Here is a 20,651-nt window from a genome sequence, read left to right as displayed (position 1 = left end):
CCAGCAGGTCCCACTGGAAAGTTCTTGCGTGGAATCTGCCGAATGGGATTGCTTCGTAGGAAGCCACCATTTTACCCAGAACCCTTGTGCATTGATGCACTGAGACTTGGCTCGGTTTTAGGAGGTTCCTGACTAGCTCCGATAACTTCCTGGCTTTCTCCTCCGGGAGAAACACCTTTTTCTGGACTGCGTCCAGGATCATCCCTAGGAACAGAAGACGAGTCGTCTGAACCAGCTGCGATTTTGGAATATTGAGAATCCAATCGTGCTGCCGCAACACTACCTGAGATAGTGCTACACCGACCTCCAACTGTTCCCTGGATCTTACCCTTATCAGGGAATCGTCCAAGTAAGGGATAACTAAAATTCCCTTCCTTCGAAGGATCATCATCATTTCGGCCATTACCTTGGTAAAGACCCGGGGTGCCGTGGACCATCCATACGGCAGCGTCTGAACTGATAGTGACAGTTCTGTACCATAAACCTGAGGTACCCTTGGTGAGAAGGGTAATTTTGGACATGAAGGTAAGCATCCTTGATGTCCCGAGACATCATGTAGTCCCCTTCTTCCAGGTTCGCAATCACTGCTCTGAGTGACTCAATCTTGAATTTGAACCTCTGTATGTAAGTGTTCAAAGATTTTAGATTTAGAATCGGTCTCACCGAGCCGTCCGGCTTCGGTACCACAACAGTGTGGAATAATACCCCGTTCCCTGTTGCAGGAGGGGTACCTTGATTATCACCTGCTGGGAATACAGCTTGTGAATGGCTTCCAAAACTGTCTCCCTGTCAGAAGGAGACATCGGTAAAGCAGACTTTAGGAAACGGCGAGGGGGAGACGTCTCGAATTCCAATTTGTACCCCTGAGATATCACCTGAAGGATCCAGGGGTCTACTTGCGAGTGAGCCCACTGCGCGCTGAAATTCATTGAGACGGGCCCCCCACCGTGCCCGATTCTGCTTGTAAACCCCCAGCGTCATACTGAGGGCTTGGCAGAGGCGGGAGAGGGTTTCTGTTCCTGGGAACTGGCTGATTTCTGCAGCCTCTTTCCTCTCCCTCGGTCACGGGGCAGAAATGAGGAACCTTTTGCCCGCTTGTCCACGAAAAGACTGCGCCTGATAATACGGCGTCTTCTCATGTTGAGAGGCGACCTGGGGTACAAACGTGGATTTCCCAGCTGTTGCCGTGGCCACCAGGTCTGAAAGACCGACCCCAAATAACTCCTCCCCTTAATAAGGCAATACTTCCAAATGCCGTTTGAAATCCGCATCACCTGACCACTGTCGTGTCCATAACCCTCTACTGGTAGAAATGGACAACGCGCTTAGACTTGATGCCAGTCGGCAAATATTCCGCTGTGCATCACGCATATATAGAAATGCATCTTTTAAATGCTCTATAGGCAAAAATATACTGTCCCTATCTAGGGTATCAATATTTTCAGTCAGGGAATCCGACCACGCCAACCCAGCACTGCACATCCAGGCTGAGGCGATTGCTGGTCGCAGTATAACACCAGTATGTGTGTAAATACATTTTAGGATACCCTCCTGCTTTCTATCAGCAGGATCCTTAAGGGCGGCCATCTCAGGAGAGGGTAGAGCCCTTACAAGCGTGTGAGCGCTTTATCCACCCTCGGGGGTGTTTCCCAACGCACCCTAACCTCTGGCGGGAAAGGATATAATGCCAATAACATTTTAGAAATTATCAGTTGTTATCGGGGGAAACCCACGCATCATCACACATCTCATTTAATTTCTCAGATTCAGGAAAACTACAGGTAGTTTTTCCTCACCGAACATAATACCCCTTTTTGGTGGTACTCTTATTATCAGAAATGTGTAAAAACATTTTTCATTGCCTCAATCATGTAACGTGTGGCCCTACTGGAAGTCACATTTGTCTCTTCACCGTCGACACTGGAGTCAGTATCCGTGTCGGCGTCTATATCTGCCATCTGAGGTAACGGGCGCTTTAGAGCCCCTGACGGCCTATGAGACGTCTGGACAGGCACAAGCTGAGTAGCCGGCTGTCTCATGTCAACCACTGTCTTTTATACAGAGCAGACACTGTCACGTAATTCCTTCCAACAGTTCATCCACTCAGGTGTCAACCCCCTAGGGGGTGACATCACTATTACAGGCAATCTGCTCCGTCTCCACATCATTTTTCTCCTCATACATGTCGACACAAACGTACCGACATACAGCACACACACAGGGAATGCTCTGATAGAGGACAGGACCCCACTAGCCCTTTGGGGAGACAGAGGGAGAGTTTGCCAGCACACACCAGAGCGCTAGCTATATATATACATACATACATACATACATACATACATACATACATACATACAGGGATAACCTTATATAAGTGTTTTTCCCCTTATAGCTGCTGTATCTTTAATACTGCGCGTAATTACTGCCCCCCCTCTCTTTTTTAACCCTTTCTGTAGTGTAGTGACTGCAGGGGAGAGCCAGGGAGCATCCCTCCAACGGAGCTGTGAGGGAAAATGGCGCCAGTGTGCTGAGATAGGCTCCGCCCCCTTATCGGCGGCCTTATCTCCCGTTTTTCTATGTATTCTGGCAGGGGTTAAATGCATCCATATAGCCCAGGAGCTATATGTGATGTATTTTTTGCCATCTAAGGTATTTTTATTGTGTCTCAGGGCGCCCCCCCCCAGCGCCCTGCACCCTCAGTGACCGGAGTGTGAAGTGTGCTGAGAGCAATGGCGCACAGCTGCGGTGCTGTGCGCTACCTTATTGAAGACAGGACGTCTTCTGCCGACGATTTTCCGGACCTCTTCTGCTCTTCTGGCTCTGTAAGGGGGACGGCGGCGCGGCTCTGGGACCCATCCATGGCTGGGCCTGTGATCGTCCCTCTGGAGCTAATGTCCAGTAGCCTAAGAAGCCCAATCCACTCTGCACGCAGGTGAGTTCGCTTCTTCTCCCCTTAGTCCCTCGATGCAGTGAGCCTGTTGCCAGCAGGACTCACTGAAAATAAAAAACCTAATTTAAACTTTTACTCTAAGCAGCTCAGGAGAGCCACCTAGATTGCACCCTTCTCGTTCGGGCACAAAAATCTAACTGAGGCTTGGAGGAGGGTCATAGGGGGAGGAGCCAGTGCACACCAGCTAGTCCTAAAGCTTTTACTTTTGTGCCCATGGAGCCGCTATTCCCCATGGTCCTTTCGGAGTTCCCAGCATCCACTAGGACGTCAGAGAAATAAGATTTTACTTACCGGTAAATCTATTTCTCGTAGTCCGTAGTGGATGCTGGGGACTCCGTAAGGACCATGGGGAATAGACGGGCTCCGCAGGAGACAGGGCACTTTAAGAAAGAATTTGGATACTGGTGTGCTCTGGCTCCTCCCTCTATGTCCCTCCTCCAGACCTCAGTTAGAGAAACTGTGCCCGGAAGAGCTGACAGTACAAGGAAAGGATTTTGGATTCCAGGGTAAGACTCATACCAGTCACACCATATAACTTGTGATAAACTTACCCAGTTAACAGTATGAAAAACGGAGCATCAGATCAACCCTGATGCAACCACAACATAACCCTTATTTAAGCAATAACTATATACAAGTATTGCAGAAGAAGTCCGCACTTGGGACGGGCGCCCAGCATCCACTACGAGAAATAGATTTACCGGTAAGTAAAATCTTATTTTCTCTAACGTCCTAGTGGATGCTGGGGACTCGGTAAGGACCATGGGGATTATACCAAAGCTCCCAAACGGGCGGGAGAGTGCGGATGACTCTGCAGCACCGAATGAGCAAACACAAGGTCCTCCTCAGCCAGGGTATCAAACTTGTAAAACTTTGCAAGTGTGTTTGAACCTGACCAAGTAGCTGCTCGGCAAAGCTGTAATGCCGAGACCCCTCGGGCAGCCGCCCAAGAAGAGCCCACCTTCCTTGTGGAGTGGGCTTTTACGGATTTTGGAAGCGGCAAACCAGCCGCAGAATGAGCCTGCTGAATCGTGTTACAGATCCAGCGAGCAATAGTTTGCTTTTGAAGCAGGAGCACCCAGCTTGTTGGATGCATACAGGATAAACAGCGACTCAGTTTTCCTGACTCTAGCCGTTCTGGCTACATAAACCTTCAAAGCCCTGACCACATCCAGCAACTCTGAATCCTTCAAGTCACGAGTAGACACAGGCACCACAATAGGTTGGTTTATATGAAAAGATGACACCACTTTTGGCAGAAATTGTGGACGGGTCTGCAATTGTGCCCTGTCCATATGGAAAACCAGATAGGGGCTTTTATGCGACAAAGCCGCTAATTCTGACACGCCTAGCTGAAGCCAAGGCTAATAGCATGACCACCTTCCACGTGAGAAATTTTAACTCCACGGTTTTGAGTGGCTAAAACCAGTGTGACTTCAGGAAACTCACCACCACGTTAAGATCCCAAGGTGCCACTGGAGGCACAAAAGGGGGCTGAATATGCAGCACTCCCTTTACAACGTCTGAACTTCAGGAAAAGAAGCCAGTTCTTTTTGAAAGAAAATGGATAGGGACGAAATCTGGACCTTAATGGAACCCAATTTCAGGCCCAAAGTCACTCCCGACTGTAGGAAGTGAAGGAAGTGAAGGAAAACGGCCCAGCTGGAATTCCTCCGTAGGGGCATTCCTGGCCTCACACCAAGCAACATATTTTCGCCATATACGGTGATATTGTTGAGCCGTCACATCCTTCCTAGCCTCTATCAGCGTAGGAATGACCTCATCCGGAATGCCTTTTTCTGCTAGGAACCGGCGTTCAACCGCCATGCCGTCAAACGCAGCCGCGGTAAGTCTAGGAACAGACAGGGCCCCTGTTGCACAAGTCCTGTCTTAGAGGCAGAGGCCACGGGTCCTCTGTGAGCATTTCTTGCAGATCTGGATACCAAGTCCTTCTATGCCAATCCGGAACAAATAGTATTGTGCTCACTCCTCTTTTCCTTATGATTCTCAGCACCTTGAGTATGAGAGGAAGAGGATGAAATACATAGACCGACGGGAACACCCACGTTGTCACCAGTGCGTCCACAGCTATCGCCTGAGGGTCTCTTGACCTGGCGCAATATCTCTGAAGCTTTTTGTTGAGGCGGGATGCCATCATGTCCACCTGTGGCAGTTCCGACCGACTTGCAATCTGCATGAAGACTTCTTGATGAAGTCCCCACTCTTCCGGGTGGAGGTCGTGCCTACTGAGGAAGTCTGCTTCCCAGTTGTCCACTCCCGGAATGAACACTGCTGACAGTGCGCTTACGTGATTCTCCGCCCAGCGAAGAATTCTGGTGGCTTTTACCATCGCCACCCTGCTCCTTGTGCCACCTTGGCGGTTTACATGAGCCACTGCGGTGATATTGTCTGACTGAATCAGAACCGGTTGGTCGCGAAGCAGGGTCTCCGCTTGACTTAGGGCGTTGTATATGGCCCTTAGTTCCAGGACATTGATATGAAGGCAAGTCTCCTGCCTTGACCACAGCCCTTGGAAATTTCTTCCCTGTGTGACTGCCCCCCACCCTCGGAGGCTTGCATCCGTGGTCACCAGGACCCAGTCCTGAATGCCGAATCTGCAACCTTCGATAAGGTGAGCACTCTGCAGCCACCACAGGAGAGACACCCTGGCCCTGGGGGATAGGGTGATTAATCTGAAGATGTGATCTGAACCACTTGTCCAGTAAGTCCCATTGGAAGGTCCTCGCATGGAACCTGCCGAAGGGAATGGCCTCGTATGATGCCACCCTCCTTCCCAGGACTCGAGTGCAGTGATGCACTGACACCTGTTTTGGTTTTAATAGATTCCTGACCAGTGTCACGAGCTCCTGAGCTCTCTCTATCGGGAGATAAACCCTTTTCTGGTCTGTGTCTAGGATCGTGCCTAGGAGAGGCAGATGAGCTGTAGGAACCAACTGCGACTTTGGAATATATAGAATCCAGCCGTGTTGCCGTTACACTTCCAGAGAAAGTGATACGCTGTTCAGCAACTGCTCTCTTGATCTCGCTTTTATGAGGAGATCGTTCAAGTACGTGATAATAGTGACACCTTGCTTCCGCAGGAGCACCATCATTTCCGCCATTACCTTGGTGAATATTCTCAAGGCCGTGGAGAGACCAAACGGCAACGTCTGAAATTGGTAATGACAATCCCGTACCGCAATTCTGAGGTACGCCTGATGAGATGGATAAATGGGGACATGAAGGTATGCATCCTTTATGTCCCGAGTCACCATAAAATCTCCCACTTTCAGGCTTGCAATGACCGCTCTTAGCGATTCCATCTTGAACTTGAACCTTTTCAGGTATATGTTCAGGGATTTTAAATTCAATATGGGTCTGACCGAACCGTCTGGTTTCGGGACTACAACATGGTCAAATAATAACCCCCTCCTTGTTGAAGGAGGGGAACCTTGATCACCACCTGTTGAAGATACAATTTGTGAATTGCAGTTAACACTGTTTCCTTCTCGTGGGGGGAAGCCGGCAGGGCCGTCGGTGAGAGGGCATCTTCTTAAAGTCCAGCTTGTATCCCTGAGACACTATCTATTGCCCAGGGATCTAACAGGGAGTGAACCCACTTGTGGCTGAACTTACGAAGGCGTGCCTCCACCAGGCCTAGCTCCGCCTGTGGAGCCCCAGCGACATGCGGTGGATTTTTGTAGAGGCCGGGGAGGACTTCTGTTCCTGGGAACTAGCAGTGTTGTGCAGCTTCTTTCCTCTGCCCCCGCCTCTGGCAAGAAAGGACGCAGCTCGGACTTTGTTTCTTTATTCGAAAGGCTGCATTTGATAATGTCATGCTTTTCTAGGCTGTGCAGGAATATAAGGCAAAATATCAGAATTACCAGCTATAGCTGTGGAGACCAGGTCCGAGAACCCTTCTCCACACAATCCTCAGCCTTCCATATGCCTCTTAAGTCGGCATCATCTGTCCATTGCATATTCCACAGGACACGTCAAGCAGAAATCGACATACCTTTGACTCTAGGAACCAGTATACTCATGTCTCTTTGGGATGGATACATACATACATACATACATACATAACCTACTGAGCCTCATTTGGACTTGTTTTAAGGACATTAAATCAAAGTTGGATCAGCCTGTAGTGTGTTTTTCCACTTACATTTTGAGGGTGACTGCAAATCCAGACCTCCATGGGTTAATAAATTTGATTTCCATTGATAATTTTTGTGTGATTTTGTTGTCAGCACATTCAACTATGTAAAGAACAAAGTATTTAATAAGAATATTTCATTCATTCAGATCTAGGATATGTTATTTTAGTGTTCCCTTTATTTTTTTGAGGTGTGTGTGTGTATATACACACACACATAGATAGATAGATAGATAGATATATATATATATATATATATATATATCTATCTATCATGCAGAGTTGGGCGGCACTCGCAGCGCAGGAAAAAACAGACAGGCAAGTCTGGATGTTGCAGTCAACGTTTCAATGTGTATTATAACATTTTCGTCAGGCACCGGCCATATCCTGTGGATTTTACAAGTATTTGGGAATTGGGAGTGCCGTGAATTTGGCAAATTATATATATATATATATATATATATATATATATATATATATATATATATATATATATATATATATATATATATATATATATATACACATATATACACACACACACACACACACATATACATATGTATATCTATTTACATACTAGGGTCTGAATCTCTGCTGATAAGGTACCTGTCCACGCTGCCACAGCGCTATAAACCCATGCCGACACAATCGCCGGTCTGAGTAGTGTACCAGAACGTGCACGCTATCTGCAGGATCCCTGAGAATAGCTGTTACGTCAGGGCTACCTTTTGGGCAAACGTGACACCCTAGGGGAAGATTCCCATCATATCCTTGCCCTAGTGGGGAAAGGATACTGCCTGAGAATTCTTTGTGGGAAACTGCAGTCTCTTGTCTGGAGATTCCCGCTCTTTTTCTTCATGAGAGGAGGGAAATTTACCTCAGCTTTCTTCCCCTTAAACATGTGTACCCTTGTGTCAGAGACAGATGAGTCATCAGTGATATGCAAATCATCTTTTATTACAATAATCATATATTGAATACTTTTCTGCCATTTTGGCTGTAACTTTGCATTATCGTAGTCGACACTGGAGTCAAACTCCGTGTCGATATCAGTGTCTATTATTTTGGATAGTGAGCATTGAGAGACTCTGAAGGTCTCTGCGACATAGGGACAGACATGGGTAGATTCCCTGTCTGTTCTCTAATCTTTTGTGCAATAAATTCACCTTAGCACTTAATTACACATATCCAAACAGGTGTCGGCGTTGTCGACAGACACCCTCTCACACATATTTGCTCCATCTCCTCCTTAGGGGAGCCTTTTACCTCAGACATGTCGACACACACGTACCGACACACCACACACTCAGGGAATGCTCATCTCAAGACAATTCCCCCATAAGGCCCTTTGGAGAGACAGAGAGAGTATGCCAGCACACACCCCAGCGCTATTAACCCAGGAATAACACAGTAACTTAATGTTAACCCAGTAGCTGCTGTTTATATTGATTTTTGCGCATAATTATGTGCCCCTCCTCTCTTCTTACCCTCTTCTACCGTGTAACTGCAGGGGAGAGACTGGGGAGCTTCCTCTCAGCGGTGCTGTGGAGAAAAAACATGGCGCTGGTGAGTGCTGAGGAAGAAGCCCCGCCCCCTCGACGGCGGGCTTCTGTCCCGCTTTCATGTACAATTTTGGCGGGGGCTCATACATATATACAGTGCCCAACTGTATATTATGCAAACTTTTGCCAAAGAGGTCTCTAATTGCTGCCCAGGGCGCCCCCCCCTGCGCCCTGCACCCTACAGTGACCGGAGTATGTGGGTTTAGTGTGGGAGCAATGGCGCACAGCTGCAGTGCTGTGCGCTACCTCATATGAAGACTGGAGTCTTCTGCCGCCGATTTCGAAGTCTTCTTGCTTCTGTCACCGGCTTCTGTCTTCTGGCTCTGCGAGGGGGACGGCGGCGCGGCTTCGGACGACCAAGGGTGCGATCCTGTGTACGATCCCTCTGGAGCTAATGGTGTCCAGTAGCCTAAGAAGCAGGACCTATCTTCAGTGAGTAGGGCTGCTTCTCTCCCCTCAGTCCCACGTAGCAGAGAGCCTGTTGCCAGCAGATCTCTCTGAAAATAAAAAACCTAACGAAAAAAATACTTTCTTTTTAGCAAGCTCAGGAGAGCTTACTAAGTAGCACCCAGCTCGTCTGGGCACAGATTCAAACTAACTGAGGTCTGGAGGAGGGACATAGAGGGAAGAGCCAGAGCACACCAGTATCCAAATTCTTTCTTAAAGTGCCCTGTCTCCTGCGGAGCCCGTCTATTCCCCATGGTCCTTACGGAGTCCCCAGCATCCACTAGGACGTTAGAGAAAACAGGATGCTATGGGTGCTGGAGGCATGCGATTTGTTAGTCGTGGCATTGTCAAATTTCCTATCTCCAACACCATAGATGTTGCGGAATAAATATCAGGCTGAATGCTGGGTGTATAATCCACAGGATTGGGAAACAGAAGCCGACATGTATTAACTTTAACCATACTTGCCTACCTGACCCTCCCCATGAGGGAGAAAACGCTCTGTTCCTGGACTTTCCTGGTAATGTATGATTGCCATCACCTGTGGTGAAACCTCTCTTATCAATTAACTAGCTCACCACAGATGATGGCAATCATACATTACCAGGCAAGTCCAGGAACAGAGCATTTTCTCCCTCATGTAAGAGGGTCAGGTAGGCAAGTATGACTTTAACGCCTGTTCTTTAAGTCCGTTTACTGCACTGGAATTTAAACAAGGTATTAATAAATCTTACCGACACAATCCCAATCACTTGCATATACTTACTTATAAGTCATAAAATGAGAGGATTCTGTATCTTCATGAAGCACTGCATCACCCTTAAGCCACTGGTGACCAGAAACTAAAAGTGTAGTGTCTGTTAAATTGCAGCTTAAGTCTCCTCCTGATGCATCTGGGGAATGCGTTATAATAAGTGGATCTGTGGAAAAGAAATATGATCACAAAAACATCACAGAAGAGTCTGCAGAACAACATCGTGACTTCATTCACACAATCAGTCTCGGGTGTTTCTGCCATGATTGGTGTGATGAACTATCAGTAACTATACGATATCTGCATCCACCAAACACTTCAAGAAACAGAAGCAGTCAGTATTCTTACACATCTAGCAGTCCTGGTAAAGAACCATAATCAGAAAAAAAAAAAAAAAAAAATTTAAGATATTAGAAATGCCCCTATAAACCGCTATAACTATTGTCATTTGAAGGCAGACTTAACACTGATTTATTTTGAAAAAATTATACCCATTAATTTGAAAAAAAAAATAAGAATTTACTTACCGATAATTCTATTTCTCATAGTCCGTAGTGGATGCTGGGGACTCCGTCAGGACCATGGGGAATAGCGGCTCCGCAGGAGACAGGGCACATCTAAAGAAAGCTTTTAGGATCACATGGTGTGTACTGGCTGCTCCCCCTATGACCCTCCTCCAAGCCTCAGTTAGGTACTGTGCCCGGACGAGCGTACACAATAAGGAAGGATCTTGAATCCCGGGTAAGACTCATACCAGCCACACCAATCACACCGTACAACTTGTGATCTGAACCCAGTTAACAGTATGATAACAAACGAAGTAGCCTCTGAAAAGATGGCTCACAACAATAATAATAACCCGATTTTTGTAACAATAACTATGTACAAGTATTGCAGACAATCCGCACTTGGGATGGGCGCCCAGCATCCACTACGGACTATGAGAAATAGAATTATCGGTAAGTAAATTCTTATTTTCTCTAACGTCCTAGTGGATGCTGGGGACTCCGTCAGGACCATGGGGATTATACCAAAGCTCCCAAACGGGCGGGAGAGTGCGGATGACTCTGCAGCACCGAATGAGAGAACTCCAGGTCCTCCTTAGCCAGAGTATCAAATTTGTAAAATTTTACAAACGTGTTCTCCCCTGACCACGTAGCTGCTCGGCAAAGTTGTAATGCCGAGACCCCTCGGGCAGCCGCCCAAGATGAGCCCACCTTCCTTGTGGAGTGGGCATTTACAGATTTAGGCTGTGGCAGGCCTGCCACAGAATGTGCAAGTTGGATTGTGCTACAGATCCAACGCGCAATCGTCTGCTTAGACGCAGGAGCACCCATCTTGTTGGGTGCATACAATATAAACAACGAGTCAGATTTTCTGACTCCAGCTGTCCTTGAAATATATATTTTTAATGCTCTGACAACGTCCAGTAACTTGGAGTCCTCCAAGTCGCTAGTAGCCGCAGGCACCACAATAGGCTGGTTCAAGTGAAAAGCCGAAACCACCTTAGGGAGAAAATGAGGACGTGTCCGCAGTTCTGCCCTGTCCGAATGGAAAATCAGATATGGGCTTTTGTACGATAAAGCCGCCAACTCTGAAACTCTCCTGGCTGAAGCCAGGGCCAGTAGCATGGTTACTTTCCATGTAAGATACTTCAAATCTACAGATTTGAGAGGCTCAAACCAATGAGATTTGAGAAAATCCAAAACTACGTTTAGATCCCACGGTGCCACTGGGGGCACAATCGGGGGCTGTATATGTAGTACACCCTTGACAAAAGTTTGTACTTCAGGCACTGAAGCCAATTCCTTCTGGAAGAAGATTGATAAGGCCGAAATTTGAACTTTAATAGACCCCAATTTGAGGCCCATAGACAATCCTGCCTGCAGGAAATGTAAGAATCGACCCAATTGAAATTCTTCCGTTGGGGCCTTCTTGGCTTCACACCACGCAACATATTTTCTCCAAATGCGGTGATAATGTTGTGCGGTCACTTCCTTCCTAGCCTTAATCAAGGTAGGAATAACTTCCTCTGGAATGCCCTTTTCTTTTAGAATCCGGCGTTCAACCGCCATGCCGTCAAACGCAGTCGCGGTAAGTCTTGGAACATACAAGGTCCCTGCTGAAGCAGATCCCTTCTTAGAGGTAGAGGCCACGGATCCTCCGTGAGCATCTCTTGAAGTTCCGGATACCAAGTTCTTCTTGGCCAATCCGGAGCCACTAGTATTGTTCTTACTCCCCTTTTCCGAATAATTCTCAGTACCTTTGGTATGAGAGGCAGAGGAGGAAACACATACACTGACTGGTACACCCATGGTGTTACCAGAGCGTCCACAGCTATTGCCTGAGGGTCTCTTGACCTGGCGCAATATCTGTCCAGTTTTTTGTTGAGGCGAGACGCCATCATATCCACCTTTGGTTTTTCCCAACGGTTCACAATCATGTGGAAAACTTCCGGATGAAGTCCCCACTCTCCCGGGTGAAGGTCGTGTCTGCTGAGGAAGTCTGCTTCCCAGTTGTCCACTCCCGGTATGAACACTGCTGACAGTGCTAGGACATGATTTTCCGCCCAGCGAAGAATCCTTGCAGCTTCTGTCATTGCTCTTCTGCTTCTCGTGCCGCCTTGTCTGTTTACGTGGGCGACTGCCGTGATGTTGTCCGACTGGATCAACACCGGCTGACCCTGAAGCAGCGGTTTTGCCAAGCTTAGAGCATTGTATATCGCTCTTAGCTCCAGTATATTTATGTGAAGAGACGTCTCCAGGTCTGACCATACACCCTGGAAGTTTCTTCCCTGTGTGACTGCTCCCCAGCCCCGTAGGCTGGCATCCGTAGTCACCAGGACCCAGTCCTGTATGCCAAACCTGCGGCCCTCTAACAGATGGGCACTCTGCAACCACCACAGGAGAGACAACCTTGTTCTTGGTGACAGTGTTATCCGCTGATGCATGTGCAGATGCGATCCGGACCATTTGTCCAGCAGATCCCACTGAAATGTTCGTGCATGGAATCTGCCGAATGGAATTGCTTCGTAAGAAGCCACCATCTTTCCCAGGACTCTTGTGCATTGATGTACTGACACAGTTCCTGGTTTTAGGAGGTTCCTGACCGGTTCGGATAACTCCCTTGCTTTCTCCTCCGGGAGAAACACCTTTTTCTGAACCGTGTCCAGAATCATTCCCAGGAACAGCAGACGTGTTGTTGGGGTCAATTGAGATTTTGGAAGATTCAGAATCCACCCGTGTTGCTGAAGCACTACTTGGGTTAGTGCTACACCGACTTCCAGCTGTTCTCTGGACTTTGCCCTTATCAGGAGATCGTCCAAGTAAGGGATAATTAATACGCCTTTTCTTCGTAGAAGAACCATCATTTCGGTCATTACCTTGGTAAAGACCCGAGGGGCCGTGGACAAACCAAACGGCAGCGTTTGAAACTGATAATGACAGTCTTGTATCACGAACCTGAGATACCCTTGGTGTGAGGGGTAAATTGGGACATGCAGATAAGCATCTTTTATGTCCAGGGACACCATGAAGTCCCCTTCTTCCAGATTCGCTATCACTGCTCTGAGTGACTCCATCTTGAACTTGAATTTCTGTATGTACAGGTTCAAGGATTTCAGATTTAGAATAGGTCTTACCGAACCGTCCGGCTTCGGTACCACAAATAGTGTGGAATAATACCCCTTTCCCTGTTGTAGGAGGGGTACCTTGACTATCACCTGCTGAGAATACAGCTTGTGAATGGCTTCCAATACCGTCGTCCTTTCTGAGGGAGACTTTGGTAAAGCAGACTTTAGGAACCGGCGAGGGGGAGACCTTTCGAACTCCAACATGTAACCCTGAGATACTATCTGCAGGATCCACGGGTCCACCTGTGAGCGAGCCCACTGATTGCTGAAAATCTTTAGTCGACCCCCCACCGCTCCTGAGTCCGCTTGTAAAGCCCCAGCGTCATGCTGATGGCTTTGTAGAACCCGGGGCGGGCTTCTGGTCCTGGGCAGGGGCTGCTTGCTGCCCTCTCTTACCCTTTCCTCTGCCTCGCGGCAGATAAGACTGTCCTTTTGCTCGCTTGTTTTTATAGGAGCGAAAGGACTGCGGCTGAAAAGACTGTCTTTTTTTTTTTTTGTTGGGAGGGGGTCTGAGGTAAAAAAGTGGATTTGCCGGCAGTTGCCGTGGCCACCAGATCCGATAGACCGACCCCAAATAATTCCTCTCCTTTATATGGCAATACTTCCATATGCCTTTTGGAATCCGCATCACCTGACCACTGTCGCGTCCATAAACTTCTTCTGGCAGATATGGACATCGCACTTACTCTTGATGCTAGAGTACAAATATCCCTCTGAGCATCTCGCATATAAAGAAACGCATCCTTTAATTGCTCTAGAGTCAATAAAATACTGTCCCTATCCAGGGTATCAATATTTTCAGTCAGGGAATCCAACCACACTACCCCAGCACTGAACATCCAGGCTGAGGCTATTGCCGGTCGCAGTATAACACCAGTATGTGTATATACTTTTCAGGGTAGTTTCCAGCCTCCTATCCGCTGGATCCTTGAGGGCGGCCGTATCAGGAGACGGCAACGCCACTTGCTTTGATAAAACGTGTGAGCGCCTTATCCACCCTAGGGGGTGTTTCCCAGCGCGTCCTAACCTCTGGTGGGAAAGGGTATAATGCCAATAACTTCTTAGAAATTAGCAGTTTTCTATCTGGGTTAACCCACGCTTCATCACACACGTCATTCAATTCCTCTGATTCTGGAAAAGCTACAGGTAGTTTTTTCACCCCCCACATAATACCCCTTTTTGAGGTACCAGCAGTATCAATGATCTGCAAAGCCTCCTTCATTGCCGTGATCATATAACGTGTGGCCCTGTTGGAAAATACGTTTGTTTCTTCACCGTCGACACTAGATTCATCTGTGTCGGTACCCGTGTCGACTGACTGAGGTAAGGGACGTTTTACAGCCACTGACGGTGTCTGAGACGCCTGAGCCGGTACTGACTGGTTTTCCGGCCGTCTCATTTCGTCTACTGACTTTTGTAATGTACTAACATTATCACGTAATTCCATAACTAAAGCCATCCATTCCGGTGTCGACTCCCTAGGGGGTGACATCACCATTACCGGCAATTGCTCTGCCTCCACACCAACATCGTCCTCATACATGTCGACACACGTACCGACACACAGCAGCCACACAGGGAATGCTCTAATCGAAGACAGGACCCCCTTAGCCCTTTGGGGAGACAGAGGGAGAGTTTGCCAGCACACACCAAAAGCGCTATAAATGTATATAAACAACCCTAAAAGGTGTTGTTTTTGTTATAAGCGCTTTTAATATATAAATATCGCCAATTTATGCCCCCCTTCTCTTTGTTACCCTGTTTCTGTAGTGCAGTGCAGGGGAGAGTCCTGGGAGCCTTCCTCACAGCGGAGCTGAGCAGGAAAATGGCGCTGAGTGCTGAGGAGAATAAGCTCCGCCCCCTTTTCGGCGGGCTTTTCTCCCGGGTTTTGAGAAATCTGGCCTGGGTTAAATACATACATATAGCCTTAATGGCTATATGTGATGTATTCTTTGCCACTAAAGGTATTTAATATTGCTGCCCAGGGCGCCCCCAGCAGCGCCCTGCACCCTCCGTGACTGGTCAGTGAGAAGTGTGTAGCAACAATGGCGCACAGCTGCCGTGCTGTGCGCTACCTTCATGAAGACTGAAGAGTCTTCTGCCGCCTGTTTCCGGACCTCCGATCTTCAGCATCTGTAAGGGGGGTCGGCGGCGCGGCTCCGGGACGAACCCCAGGATGACCTGTGTTCCGACTCCCTCTGAAGCTATGTCCAGTAGCCTAAGACTCCAATCCATCCTGCACGCAGGTGAGTTGAAAATCTCTCCCCTAAGTCCCTCGATGCAGTGAGCCTGTTGCCAGCAGGACTCACTGAGATTTAAAACCTAAAAAAAAACTTTTTCTAAGCAGCTCTTTAGGAGAGCCACCTAGATTGCACCCTGCTCGGACGGGCACAAAAACCTAACTGAGGCTTGGAGGAGGGTCATAGGGGGAGGAGCCAGTACACACCATGTGATCCTAAAAGCTTTCTTTAGATGTGCCCTGTCTCCTGCGGAGCCGCTATTCCCCATGGTCCTGACGGAGTCCCCAGCATCCACTAGGACGTTAGAGAGAAAAAGAAAAAAAAAAAAAAAAAAAAAAAGGACACCATTTCCTTAAGCGACCAACATCTAGTTCATTTTAAACACTACATTGCAATCCAAGGGCAATCTGTTAATCAGGATACAGAACAGCTGGAACACCTGTAACACACTGTAAACAAAATGTACTCTTGAAACGCATGTTGACAATAATCCCTGCGGTGTGCTCCTAAATTATTAAACATAACACCATTCTAGTACTGTGCTAATCTGACAACATCAAAAACACAGCTTTGGAGCAGATGGGACACAATTGGAGGAAGCGTGGTGAGGTTTTCGCTCAGTGGCAGGACAAAGCAGGGAAGGAATGAAGTCTGGAAGAGAGGCAGTATACATGGGACATTCTTCTAAGACAACTACTAAGGTTTTACGCATTGCACAGCAGGAGGTTCGGGGTATGAAATGGTGGGTTTTTTTTCTTTAGAACAGTTCAATAGATAGGAACAGCAGGTAAGTTTGATAATGCAGCACAAGGAAACAGGAGGATCTAATAGGCTGCAGATGGTAATCAATAGGAATCTGTTTTGAAGGCAGAAGTCATTCAAGTTCACAGCATACAGTTCCACATTGGAGCCTTGTACTCACAACAGGTCCATATTTAGAAGGTTGGGTGGAAGGTCAAACTGCTTTAAATATAGAAGTGTTATGTATTTGTGCTCTGCATTACATTTAGCAATGTACATGTTGAACACATTCACCCACACTAGCTTTTATTTTTAGATCTAATTTTAGCTTTTTCTTAACTGCACAAATGGGTTACCTGGAGGAACACCCAACACACAGAAAAGGAAAAGTAGATAAGAGGGAAAGTAGTGAGAGGTCCAGCAGAGAAAGCCCAACTAAAACGCAGTACTAAGTATGAGGAAGAGGAAGGGAAGAACACATCAAGTGAACAGTGCTCTGAGGCCAGGGATCAATGAGCCAACATTAGGGAAGGCAAGAATTTAAGGTATGGTCTAACTAAGAGGAGGCATTTGGAAAAAGTGGGAATGGGTCTCCTTTGATATCTAACTCACGGTCTATGACAAGAACATTGGCCTGGGAACGAATCCACTTGATGCGGGGAATCTTTGTCAAATGGTTACGATCCGGATCATTGCTGGCACGGCATTCATAGGTCCCAGAATCTTCTGGGCTGAGGTCGAAAAGATAGAGAGTACTTGTAGCGTGGAAGATATAGGTTGCGTTCATCTGCACATGGTCTTCGCGTGCTCCATCCCAAAGCTGAGAAAAGCTCTCATTGTTATCGTCCACCTGAAACCACCACTGAATTTCAGGCATGGGGTGGCCGATTGCCTCACAGTGTAGCTCCACTGATTCTCCAGTCAGTCTGACCTCTGAGAGTGGGGATTTGATGAACCCAGCTGTGAGGCATGGGTGAAAGGTTAACAGAAAGAATAGAAGTGGCTACACCATTGCCATACATTTTAGACCTAGAAAAACTTTATTTCATTCAAAAACTTGCCTGACCATTTGGATTTACATTTTTATAAAAAGGTATAAAGTACAACATACTGTAAAGAACAAGTCACTGGTGCTCTAGGAACATAGTGCACAGGCAAAGGACTTTAATATGGAAGTAAAGTCAGAGGTTACTTCTAGGACCCATAACTTAAATGTTAATGCACATTAAATGCTAAAGCAAAGACTTTAGAAGCCACTAGTTATGGAGATTATTCAGAGGTGTTTATTAGCATCACTTGTGTTACATGAACATACATGCAAGAATCTCCAATACTGTGTACCAATTAAACATCTAATTCCATTTGTAAACAGAGTTGTTACCTCCTATAGTGGGGTAGATGTAAGACTATTAGTTGCCGATATCCAGTGACTTCCAGAAATCAGCATGATTCCATGAGAGTCTGGCCAATGTTTTAAAGGGGCAGATAATTGAAAAGGCAAAACAAAGTTGTTTTTGCCTTTTCAAAGACTCACTGAGAAATCACCGATTTCTGCAAGTATCAGGATAGTACACCCTGTGCCAGCGATACCCAACCTGTAGCTCGCGAGCTACCGGTAGCTCGCCGTAGTATTTTCAGTAGCTCACAGATTACACGGGCTTGGGCAGTCACTGGCACTCCTCCTCCCTTCATTTTTAATATGGTGCCGGCCATCAGCCAATCAGAGCTTGTGGACCGGCAGTGGCGGCACCTGATTGGCTCACTTACCGGCACCATATTTTAAATGCCCGCCACCGGAGACTGTCACCCTCACCGCAGCTGCTCACCAGACTTCACAGGAGAGGCACGCGCTGCGCTCTCCTCCCCCTTCCGTCCCTCATACAGGAGCAGTAGCACCGGCGGCAGTAGAAGAAGCCAGCAAGGGTTAGCACTGTGTGGGGCACTGTATCGGGCATTATTTGTGTATCGGGCACTACGCAAGGGGGGGGGGGCGCGCATTATTTGTGTATCTGGCACTATGCAGGGGGGCATTACTTGTAGTTGTGAGGCAACAAGCACTTTGTGAGGCCACACCCACTTTTGCAGGAACGCACGCGCATTGGGGGGAGGGAGTAGCTCATTCAGAGGTTTTATTTTCCGAAAGTATCCCACACCCCAATTAAAGTTGGAGACCACTGCCCTAGGCTGTATTATAAAAATGAACAATTAACAGACTTCAATGCATGGAGGAACAATACATTACAACTATAGAACGTTAACATTACCAGAACCATTCTAGGTATATTAGCCTTAAATTAATAGGAGAGCTTTTTGGGGCCAACCTGCTAATAAGCAATGTACTCTTCCATGAGCCAAGTAAATAGGACAAGCTAGAATTAAAAGATTACATCACAAACAAGAAGTGGCATAAGACTGCAAATAAACCCAAGTTTACTTAATTACTGCTCTTTTTCAATAGACCCTTCTGTCTGGGCCACCGGTCGCCACCCTACCCTTTCTTGGTGCTATTCCACCTCCACTGCCTATTCCTAAAGTAAAGATTCTGTACACAATTGTTTAACTATTGATACTTTGTGTTACATCCAAATTTAGATCTGTCAGTTCTAATTTTCTGGTACTTTGGTGCTCGTTTACGCTCATAACTGGATGTACCAACTTTACATTTCTTGTTTTCTTCTTTGTGTCAGTTCCTTCTAATAAATACATTTTTTAAAGAAAAAAAAAATTGCAAATAAAACTTATTCATTCAGTGTTACTACACCAGTAAAAACAGATTAATCTCAAACTACTTGGCTATTTCCTTAAGGTCTGTTAGCCTTTTCTCAATGACTCAGCATTTCCAATATGAAATTGGGCAAGTTTCCATTAAAGGAGATGCATCATAATCTGCAAGGTACAACATGTACATCATACTCAATGACCAATACAGTAACAGATTACAAACAGATTTCTACAGCGAGTTCATTGCAAGAGATCGTTATAGTGGTATAAACTGGTTACAGCTCAGGCCGTTTGCAGGAAGTTGCTATAACTAATGTACTGTTGATACTGTTCCTTAGGTAGGAGTCTATTCATGAAACAGTAAAAAGAGTGAAATGAGTGCATGGAGAAGTTGCCCATGGAAACTAATCAGCTGATCAGTACAGTTGTATAGTATGCACATTCTAAATGTTACCTCAATGCTGATTGGTTGCCATGGGCAACTTCTCCACCTGACTCACTTCTGTACACTTTTCATTGCTTCATAAATAGACCCTGTAATCACAGCAGAGAATGAACTCAATAGATCTATTCTAGATCTTTAGCACATCTTCCATGACACAGGCCGTTTGAAAAATGACAGTTAGGAGCTGGTTGGCAGGTACTTTATCACAACTCCACTTTCACTTTAAGGCTTAGGGGTGTATCCAATTAGACGCGGTTAATTACTGCTGCTAGTAGTCTTGCTAGGGGTTATTCAGTTAGTCCCATAAAGCTGCAGCTCACACCAGCTTTATGTGGATTTTGTGTCACCTGCCTCTGCAGGAGCCGTTTCTACGAAAAACACACAGATTTCACTAAATAGTGTTTTTGGGGGATAATGTATTTTTTTTTTTATTTTTTTTTTATTTTGTAGGTGACCAAATTGGATAGCCTGTAAAAGGAGATTTATGGTAGACTTACTATGGTTAAATCTTTCTGCGAGGTACACTGGGTTCCACAGGGAATACATTGAGGATGTCCTAAAGCAGTTCCTCATGGGAGGGGACGCACCGTTGCGGGAACAAGAACTCAGCGTCCAAAGGAAGCATCCTCGGAGGCTGAAGTATCAAAAGGTATAGACCCTGATGAACGTTTTCACTGAGGACTACGTAGCCGCCTTCCACAATTGTTCAGCGGACGCGCCTCGGCGGGCCACCCAAGAAGATCCAGACAGAGTAGACTGGGCTTTAATAGCATCAGGAGCTGGAAGGCCAGCCTGTGCAATCACCATTCTAATCGATCTGGCCAAGGTTTGCTTATTCGCATGCGAGTCACATTTGTTAAAACCCAAAAGTACAAAAAGGGCATCTGACCACCTGAGGGAAGCAGTCCTTTCTACATAGAAAACGAGAGACCATAGCACATCCAAAGACCGCTCTTTGGAGGACAAACCAGAAGAGATAAAGGCGGGAACCACAATCTCTT

The 20,651-nt window shown here is 46.8% G+C and overlaps 1 protein-coding gene across 2 annotated transcripts in view; it reads right to left on the bottom strand.

The window, feature by feature from the left end:
* BSG (basigin (Ok blood group)) overlaps window positions 1-20,651 on the bottom strand; it is an 82,308-nt gene that overhangs the window by 33,078 nt on the left and 28,579 nt on the right. The window contains exons 1-2 of one of the 2 annotated variants that reach the window (XM_063914476.1): window positions 17,097-17,376; window positions 9,885-10,038 (exon numbers count right to left, since the gene is read on the bottom strand). In XM_063914476.1, coding sequence (XP_063770546.1) covers window positions 9,885-10,038; window positions 17,097-17,361 — 419 coding nt within the window. In that variant the 5' untranslated portion in view covers window positions 17,362-17,376. Of the gene's footprint in view, window positions 1-9,884; window positions 10,039-17,096; window positions 17,377-20,651 lie in introns of those variants that run through there. The other variant, XM_063914477.1, reaches the window with a different exon arrangement.

The sequence above is a fragment of the Pseudophryne corroboree genome, chromosome 1 (assembly GCF_028390025.1).
Source record: "Pseudophryne corroboree isolate aPseCor3 chromosome 1, aPseCor3.hap2, whole genome shotgun sequence".
Lineage (NCBI taxonomy): Eukaryota > Metazoa > Chordata > Amphibia > Anura > Myobatrachidae > Pseudophryne > Pseudophryne corroboree.
Note: the sequence above shows the minus strand (reverse complement) of the source record. Positions and strands in the feature narration are given on the sequence as shown.